Below are 9,790 nucleotides of genomic sequence, written 5' to 3' on the forward strand. Positions count from 1 at the left end.
CATGACCCGGTGGGTTCATGGCCTGCTCTGCAGGGAACAGCCTGGCATTTCCCATCCTTTGGAAATAATTTTCCATCGTTATCAGATAATACAGGATCCTTCTGATTTGCTTCCCCCTGCCTGCAGTGCCTGCCCCCCTCCCCTTGTCAATGTGCCTATTGTGTGGTTGCTGATTAAGCCGAGCACACCCAGCCCGGTGGAAAGTCCTTTATGGAAGGAGGATCTTGATAAGGTCCTCGTATCTGCTCTGTGCTGGCTGTGTGTGAGCAGTTGAAAAGTAAACAACACGGACAAGCAGGCCGTGGTGGACAGGCAGGGGGAAAGATCTCCGCTGCCATCAGGGACTGCACAGATCGGTGCGGTTTGAGCAGCTCAGCAAGGGGATAAGCTTTCAGAGAGGGCAGAGGACCTAGGCCTTAAAAGCAGGGCCCGATGTACAGTGGCTGTTGACAGAAGGTGACAGCAGTTGCTGAGTTGTTAAAATTCTGGTTAAACACTTCATCCCAGTAGAATTTGCAGCTCTAGTTGTTGGTGCTGCAGGAGATCCTCAAGTCTCAGCCAAACGGGATCCCACCCAGCTACTCAGGCCCTTCCATTTCACAGACCAAGTCCTGAAACAGCCTGGAAGGGCACAAAAATGTGTCCTTTATGTCAAGCCAGGACAGAATGGGAGAGGGGGGTTTTGCTGCTAAATAAAGAGCAGCAAGATTTCCAGAAGCCTGTTACCTCTCTGCTCATCCCACGCATGGCCTCATTCAGCTCCCTAGACCCCAAAGCCTCACACTTGGATGCCAATCCCTGTGGAGTAGCCATGGGGACCCCCCAAGCCCTCAGAGGCGGCTTGCTGGGAAGTGCCATAGGTTCCCCCCTCCTAAATTGCTTTGACTCGGTTCTTGGCAGTGTGACTTTTAGCCCAGGAGCTGCACAGCAGCTCTGAAATAATGATCACGTTCATCTGGAAGCTGCTCCAGCAGTTTCTGAGGCATCTGTGTTCATAAAGGGCTTTTATGGGAGATCTTGGGGCAAGCAGTGATCAACTTTCCCGTTAGAGAGACCAGAATCTCTTGGGTTTGGGATGCACTGAAATCAAAAGGAAGAAAAAAACACCTGTCCAGCACATTTGCTCAGACCCCAAAGATTTCAGTCAAATTTTCTAATGTTCTTTCTCTTTCCATCTGCATTTTTCAGCAAAGACAAACAGCCTCATAGTATTTCTTCAAAGGAATGTAAATTCCTTGTGGAAGTCTCCGGAGTTCCCAGCACCACATAGCTGCAAACCACAGACGCCTACGGCTGAAAGCTCTGCTCTGCTTTTAATTTTGGGGCAGGGAAGGAATTCTTTTCAGGGGTTTGGGTTCACTTGCGCTGGGCCTGTCAGGCCAGACTGCTTGTTGCTGCACAGGGGAGTGTTGACTTTGGCTGGCTGCAGGCAGTTGCTTTCCCTCCACAGGAGTATTCCCCCACCAAATCTGATGACACGGCGCAATTATTTCATTAGGAGTTTCCAGAAAACGTTCCCTGCTCTCCTCTGGTGCTAGGAGGAACTTTCCCTCTGCTTTCTTCTTTCGGCTCCAGCAGCTTCGCCTGAAAAATGCGATTAAGGGTGGCAGCTCTGCTGCCCCAGTCTGGATCCTGGGGGTGGAGGTTTGAGAAAGAGCAGCCCTGCAGGAAAGCTATGACTTTAGAAAGGTGTCAGTAAACCCCCGGGAGCGACTGAAGCCTGCACACAAGAGCTGCTGCTTTGCAGCCTAAACAAGGCCTGTTTCTGCTGTGAGCTGCCCTCGGAGAAAGCTGGAGCAGCTGCTCCTGAGCAGTGGGACAGGGTGGGTGGATCACAAAGAAACAGTGTCCTGTTCCCTTTCCAGTCCCCACTCTTATCCCAGCCCTGCCTGGGTGTCTGGGAACTATGCTGCTCCATCCCTGTGCCAGTGTTAACCATGGATTGTCCCAGGCCCCAGCTGTGCCTTGCCTGCCAGGAGTACCCAGGCAGACAGCTGGAGCAAGCCTGGTCCCAGCAGAAACACTTAACCAAACTGAGTGGTGCATGGACACTCCGTAATTCCCAGTTGCTTTTCTGTTCTCTCCATCCCAGGCAGCTGTGATGCCCGGTACAAGGGAGCCTGAAGGGTTGCCACATCAGCCAGAGGAGCCTTGCTGTCGGGGAAATTAGCGTGTTAGAGGTGAGGACAACGCGGCAGGACCGGGCAGCCAGGAGTCTCTTTCGGCCGAGTCCCGGTGACTGGCAGCACGTCGGACGGCTGTTGGACCTGGGTTAGGACCGTCCGGAGGTTGGACTGGCGCCTGTGGGGAGCTGGTCTGGGCTTTGTCATGCGGCCGCGAGCGGCTGGCACAGGAGCGAGAGCGTGGGACGGGGATGGGCTACCGGGATGATGCTAGGGGCACCGGTGGGATGCGGGACGGGGATGGGCTACCGGGATGATGCTAGGGGCACCGGTGGGATGCGGGACGGGGATGGGCCACGGGAATGATGCTGGGGGCACCGGTGGGATGCGGGACGGGGCAGTAAGCGGGGGCCGGCGAGCGGAGCAGCCCCGCCCCGTGCACTGGCCACGCCCCCCCGGTGGCGGCCCGGCACCTCCCGCCGCCGCCCGGGCGCAGGCAGCGGAGCGACGGGTTCGGACTTGGGGCAGGGCGGCTCGGACGACTCCGCTATGGTGGGTCGACTCAGCTTGCGGGAGGTGCCCGACCTCCCGGACATGAGGAAACGGGGCGACTCGGGGCTCGACAGCCCCGACTCCGGGCTGCCCCCCAGCCCCGGGCCCGTCCCCTCGCCCTGGCTCCTCTCCTCCGGCAGCCCTGACCGCGCCGCAGCCAACGGGCTGCCGGAGCCCGACCCGCCCGCGCCCGCCGCCGCGGTGAGTACCGAGCACGGCCGCCCCCGCTAGCCCTCTGTGCCCGTTGCCCCGAAGCTCGGTGAGGCCGGCGGGACCCTGTGCCTGGGGCCGGCAGCCCGGAGCGGAACCAGCAGCCTGGGGTCGCAGGCTCGGTCCCGCTGCGGCAGGTGTTGGGCCCCGCGCCCCGGTGGCTGCCCGCGGACCGTGGAGTGGAGGAGCTGCTGCCGTGATGTAGCCCCCGGAGCCGCCCGGGCTGGTAGCTTCTTGCACTTCCCGCCCCGGCAGCCGCCCGCGCTCCAGGCCCCGCAGCATCCTTTAGGGCAAGGAGGGTGGGAAACCAGCCCGGGAGTGTAGTGGGGGCTGGCACCGGGGTGACCGGAGGACTGGTTGGGAGCAACTGATCTCCGTTCCCCTTCCACCGACATCTGCTGCGATGGAATCCTTTAGCCAGGGCAGCCGGGTCCGTGCTGGGTCAGGGGAACTGGTGGTGCTTCTGGAAAGCCCCAGGCTTTGGGGTCGGGCCTTGCTGGTGGAAGGGAGGCGCCTGTGTCTCCTGGCCCAGGTAGGAGTTGGGACGGCATTACTTGGGAAATCCTGAAGGAACATGGGGACTGTTGTTGCTCCAGAGAGTAACCCAGAGCAGGACGTTTGTGCATCACACTGTATTCTCAGTTAATAGCGTGTTTTCCCAACGTTATTTTTGTACTTTGACACTGTTGGCACAAAACGCTTTGGGAACTACAGATCCCTGCTGTACAGGGGTGCTGCCATGAAACTGGAAAAGGCTGCAGGAGAACCACGTAAGGAGATGCTCGCAGCCCCCTCGCCTCAGGGCAGTAAAGCACATGTGCAGAGGCGGCCTCAAAACCACAAGCGAGTTGCTTCCCCTCAGGGCTACTTTGGTTCCCTTCCTTTTCTTTCTCCTTTCCTTTCCAACGTCGCTCAGCTGGTGTGGGGATACTCAGTGAGTTAGTCCTTCCTACCTGGTTGTGTGTGTGAATTAGGTTGTTAGTCCTTCCCACCTGGTTGGGTGTGTGAGTTAGGTTGTTAGTCCTTCCCACCTGGTGTGAATTAGGTTGTTGGATCTAACACCTTCAAGTAATATCGGGGTGTAGCTGTGAAACAAGGAGGTTGCTGGAGCTGAGATGCCCCAGAGTTGTTTCCTGCTGTGACTTGCCCATGGCCATATCTGATGAATCCAACAAGGAGAGAGCACTCCCATCCCTTCATATAATGGTAGCTGTAACTTGAACATGAGCTCATGCACCTAGCAGAGCATAGTTCACACTGCAGAAAGCTGTGCTACACCACAGGGCTGTATTTCACTCTTGTTTTGCCAGGTGGCTGCTCTGAGGCAAGCTCCTGGGGTTAGGAGTTTGTCTTCAAATGCACCTTACTACGTCTTTGCTGTAGGCCATTGTCAGATCAGAGCTGCAGGCTGCACCTGTAGGCATGTCCTGGAGGAGCAGAGCCTCTTGCACATAAACATAGAATCATAGAATCAACCAGGTTGGAAGAGACCTCCAAGATCATCCAGTCCAACCTATCACCCAGCCCTATCCAGTCAACTAGACCATGGCACTAAGTGCCTCATGCAGTCTTTTCTTGAAGACCCCCAGGGACAGTGCCTCCACCACCTCCCTGGGCAGCCCATTCCAATGGGAAATCACTCTCTCTGTGAAGAACTTCTTCCTAATATCCAGCCTATACCTACCCTGGCACAACTTGAGATTGTGTCCCCTTGTTCTATTGTAGCAAGGGCTAAATAAATGAGTTTTCTTGAGAATATACCCAATTGTAGCATACAAAATTAGTTATTTTTGCCCTTGTTTTTTTTTTTCCAGCACTCTGTGTTCTCCCCCAGCCCTGTTCTCTCCAGCTGCCCTCCAAGATTGTGTCCTTTATCCTTTGGCGAAGGAGTTGAGTTTGACCCTGTACCAGCCAAGGAAATAAGGTAAATATTGTGTTACAGCCATCTTGTTTTGAAGGAGTTAGCATGTCAAGGAGTAGTTAGGGCCTTATCAGTGCTTGTGAGTCAAGTTAATTTATTTGCAGAGCTATTGTTCCATGCAGCTGTACATTCCTGGACCTGGACATTTGTACAGGCTGAAGGAGTGTTCAGCCTCTTTTAATCCTATATGAACTTCTTCCAGGAAGGCTTCCCTATACTTTACTCCCCTGCTTTTACTTCGTTGTCCTGCTCCAATCAGCCTTTCTGCTGATTAACCAGAAGGTAATCATGAGAGAGGCTCTTTGCAGCAGCTGTTTCTCTAGGGCTGTTTTATTAGAGGAAAGGAATTTTGTTCTCATAACCTCCTGGGTTTATTGCAGGCACTTTTTATCTTACCAGCTGTGGCTGGTTGTGTGAGCTAAAAGAAAAGTTAGTACTTGAAGAGTGCATGATTATATTTTAATGTGCTGCATCACTTCACAGCCTGTGTATTATTCCTTTGAACCTCATGATTTGCAGTAATGAGAAGAAGGCTCCTGACTGATTATTGTGCAAGCAGAGGAAGGCTGACACCACCAAACAGAAGCCCCATGCAGGGGAGGGTAGAAAGAGTTGCTGTGTGGTGTGGGGAGGAAACCCCTTGAACTGACAACAGTTAGCCCTGTGGAAAAGCCAGCACGGAGTTGTTGCAGTGTGACAGAGAAGAAAACTTTGGTTTGCAGCCCAGGCACAGGGAGTTCTCTTCCCAGCAGAACCTCATGTGTAAATTGTAGTATTTTCCTGCCAGGTGAATCTTCAGAAGTTTGCCTTCAGAGTGTGCCCCATGTTAGGAGCAGTAGCAGAGAGCTCCTGTGTGCTCTTGGCAGAGGAGCCCCAAGAAGATAAGGTGTGTTTGCATGGCCTCGGCATTCTGAGGAATTAGGATGCTGATGTGCAAAGCCTAAATGTGTATCTAGGTCTCTGGGTTTAGACGCTGGAGTTGGAAGGAGGTTCTTAGATTCATAGGGCTCAGGCTTAGAACAGTGGACACAAGGACTGAGAAGGTGTTTGGTAGAGCTGGCAGCCAGACAAAACGGTGACAGTACTGGGCGTGCTGCTAACGTAAGGCTTTCTGCTCTTCCCCTAAGTGAGTAAGACAGCAGCAGTTTCTGGGTGTTGTGGCTGTTCCTGTGTTGAGGTGGCTGGTGCAGGGCTGAGGAGCCACCTTGGTGCCCTGCTCTGTTCTCCAAAACATGCAACCTGCTGTTCCAGAGCAGAGCTTATGCAGGTCTCTCTGGTGTTTCAGGTACACCTCCTCAGTTAGATACGACTCAGAGAAGCACTTCATCGACGACGTCTATATGCCGGTGGGCTTCAGCGTCTCCTCCTGCAGCCAGACGGTCATCTGTGTCCCAGACTGCACCTGGCGCAATTACAAAGCAGAGCTCCACCTGGAGCCCCGCAACAAGCCCCAGCGCTTCACCAGCACCACCATCGTCTACCCGAAGCACGCCAAGACTGTGTACACCACCAGGCTGGATTACAACTGTCGTAAGAGCACGCGGCGGTTCCTCTCCAGCGTCGAGCTGGAAACATCAGAGTGCCTTGGCAACGACTGCGTCCTGGATGGGTGCTGACTGGTAGCCACCTCACTTGCTCTGATCCATCCCGGTCCCATCTCACACACTGTGCTAACTCTCCACTCCCCGAAGTGGGTGCAGACCCTAACTCTCTGGCCAGGCTAAGGGAACCTTACCTGTCACCACCTCTTTCTCAGCTCTTAATTCCTGCTTTAAGTATCAGAATGTCCTGAATGTGGTTTTCTGTGGGAACATAACTTAGTAAGGAACTCCTTTCTTCACCTTTTGAAGTCCTAAGTGCCCTCCCCTTCCCCACAGTGCAGTAGTCAGATGAAAATAACTGGAAGTATTCTCCCAGAGGAAAAATGGACAGGTAAGAAGGAATGTGGAGTGGTGCCTGGCAGGTGGAAGTCCATTTGATGCTTCGTGATGATGTGCAAAAAAAGGCTGGTTTGCTGTCTTGCAGTGAATTGACCCCACCAGGTTAATTGGTTACAGATAGCCAGAGCTGTTCTTCATTTCGGTTTAGATCAGGAGACTGCTTTCTCCAGAAGAACTATCTCCTGGGAACTGCTGGGGAAAAAAAAGAACAGCAGAAAAATCTGGAAATCTGTATTTAACAGATGCATAAATGCAGCTTTCACATCCGCATTTGAAGATGTGAGTTGGGAAGAGAAGCAGGTTTGCAGCTCCAGGCAGCAGAGAAAGGATCAAGTAATTCTTTAGATGAATGGCACGATGCATCTTCCCTGCTTACGGTGGCTGCTGCAGCACTGCAGGCTGTGTGAGACACTGGCACCTGTGTGCGTGTGGTAGGGCTTGTAATGAAGAATGCCAGGCCAAAAATTGTCCTTGTGTTGTTGGACAGTTAGGTGCATGGCGGTGGAAAACTACCAGTGCCCAGTTTATCCTGACACTGTACTCTCTGCACTAAGGGAGCTGTAACTAGGAACGCTTCAGAAAATACCCCCTGTCTACAACAGGGACCTGAAGTGGAGGAGGAGATGCTTGGGACCGGGTGGGAGATGCTGTTGTGGGAGTTGTGAAGAGTGGGTGGTGGTGAAGGACGTTTTGGTTCCATAGCAAAATTCACAGCTGCAGCTTCTCATTGCACAGGTACTTTCTGGACTTTGGTATTCAGGATGTCACTGGAATGGGGAAGCATATATCTGTTTGTAGGCTGCTGAATAACCTCTCCAGTCCCAAGTGCATGATGAGTTAGGGACCAAAGGGAATAATTTCAGATATTATGGAAGTCCATCTGGGTGTTACATGCATTAGTTTGTGTGCTTTGATGAAGATAAGGTGTAGAGGTTTTGTCCTTGACCCATGTGGTTTTTCTATATTGTCAGGGAGCAGTGCAGTGCGGAGAGCATCCACTTTGGGAGTGTGCCTTGCCTTGGTGCTTAGTGTGATGTAGCAGCTCAGAAACATTTGATAGACTTCACTTAGCTGGACACAGCTTTTCCATGTATTCCAAAACACCTCTGAGGTGTAGGTCACCTTCTGATGCAGCATTGGCCCTGGACCTACTTTTTAAGAGGACTTTGCTAGTGCATAGCCCAAAGGGTGAATTTTGTGAGTGGCAAGTAAAACTCGGGAGGCTGTTCTTGAGCTGTCCTTAATGTGTGTTTGTGCAAGTGTGATGATGGAAGAGTGTGAAAGTGCACACAATGTGAGAACAGAAATGGTATGGGAGACTGAAAATGCAGCAGGAAGGAAGGTTCGAGTCTGTGTAGTTCAGGGGTTTTGTTGTTTTGGTTTTTTACTTATTTATTAGCTCAGAACAGAACATCCTTAATCTTTGCACTTGCTTCAGGAAACCAGATCCTAAAACAATCCTCAAAAAACCCGACAAACAACAGAGTCCAAAATCAGATGCTAAAGCAGGGTGACAGAAGATGCCAGACTTGGGCAGGCCTTGCGCCAGAGTTGGTAAGAGCAGTGTGGTCTTCTCGTTACACACATTGGTTTCAGACTACAGTGCTTAGGAGTTGTGCCTTAAATTCATGTTGCAATTCTCCCGTGAACATTACCCCAAGATCTGCTTGTGGTGTAACAGACTTGTGAAAGGCACAACTCTGCCCCTAAGTGTGGGGTTTCAAGTGGGCAGAACTCTTCTTTGGGAAAGCTGTTGCCTCATTGCTGGCTTCACCATTTCATGTACCTTGCTCCTGAAACATCTGGTGCTGGCCACTGTTGGACACAGGATGCTGGAAGAACACGGACCCAGGACTGCTCCGACAATGCTCTTTCACTGAATTCATTTGCAGATCTAAGAGATGATGATTTTAAGTAGTAGTCATTAATTGTCCCTAGTTAGACATGAAGTGCCCCTTACTATGGTTTTAGGATGAAACACCTGATTTTTGTAAGGCAAACAAACTTAACTATGTACCTTTTAAAGATACTTTCATTGGTAGAGATACCTTTTAAATTATTTAGGTTCCAGCATTTGCAAAGCTCATGTTTAGCTCTGCGCAAGTGTTCTGATGTCTGTGACATTTCCCACCTTCCCCTTTTGAATTTTCAATTTGTCTTTTACTTTATTGGTAATAAATGATCTGAAAACCATCACCTAGGGAAGTCTCTTTATTTTTTACTCAAAGCTTTTCAGTGTTTATTATGGGAATGACTTAGACATAAATACACAAGATGTCCTGCCGGCCCCAGCTCCCCATTGGTACTCTCGCATCGTGTTGATGTTGTTTGCAAGTTCTACAAAGGTGTTTTTAGTTTACAAGTGTCTGTTTTTTACCAAAAAGGCAATACTAAATGCTGTGGAGTTACCAGATTAGTAACCCATTGAAAAAGCACCTTGAAGGCAGCTGAAAGTCTCCTTCAGGGTGTATTTGAGTTGCCCATCTGGTGTGGGGGTTTTATGTTTGAAAGATTTCTGGTATGGATTTCAGCATCTCCTGCAAAGTGAAGCACTTACTCTCTTCAAGTGTAACAGGTATTTAAGCAGAATTTCTTTTGGTTAAAAATGCAGATGCTCAAATGCTGCCTGAGTCAATACAGCAGAAAATAGGACTTAGAATGTGTTGTGCATTAAACTTGACAAAACCAAAAAAAGTGGTTACAAACGTTTTGGGAGGAATGTTGCAGTGTTTCTGTGGATCCTTAATCTCTTCTTTAAACCTTTCTGAGCTTGCCCACGTGCTGATTTTTGTTGCTGTGTCTGGCAGAGTAGAAATGGGTGCAATTGAGCATCAGTTAATTAATTCATAAGGGGACTTTTTGCTTGCTTTTATTGTTCATCTGGTTATCCGCTTGCAAAAGCTCTAGATTTGCGTGTAATGACATTATTGGAACCTAGGGAGCCCTGAAGCTCTTCTAAAGCAAGCTGCAGCTCCTGCAAAAGCCTCTGCGAGCATTGGAGTCTCGTGCAGCGTTTCAAGTCTGGAACAGGAGAGAAGTCTGTT

At 51.0% G+C, this 9,790-nt stretch overlaps 1 protein-coding gene across 1 annotated transcript; it reads left to right on the top strand.

Annotated features, from left to right (window-relative positions):
• The first annotated feature begins 2,475 nt into the window (after positions 1–2,475).
• Positions 2,476–8,939, top strand: RFLNB (refilin B). Its single transcript, XM_064165854.1, has 3 exons — positions 2,476–2,876; positions 4,700–4,809; positions 6,092–8,939. The coding sequence occupies exons 1-3, from the start codon at positions 2,673–2,675 to the stop codon at positions 6,420–6,422; spliced, it is 645 nt and encodes a 214-aa protein (XP_064021924.1). The 5' UTR covers positions 2,476–2,672; the 3' UTR covers positions 6,423–8,939.
• The last annotated feature ends 851 nt before the right edge of the window (positions 8,940–9,790 follow it).

The sequence above is a fragment of the Pogoniulus pusillus genome, chromosome 27, assembly GCF_015220805.1.
Source record: "Pogoniulus pusillus isolate bPogPus1 chromosome 27, bPogPus1.pri, whole genome shotgun sequence".
Lineage (NCBI taxonomy): Eukaryota > Metazoa > Chordata > Aves > Piciformes > Lybiidae > Pogoniulus > Pogoniulus pusillus.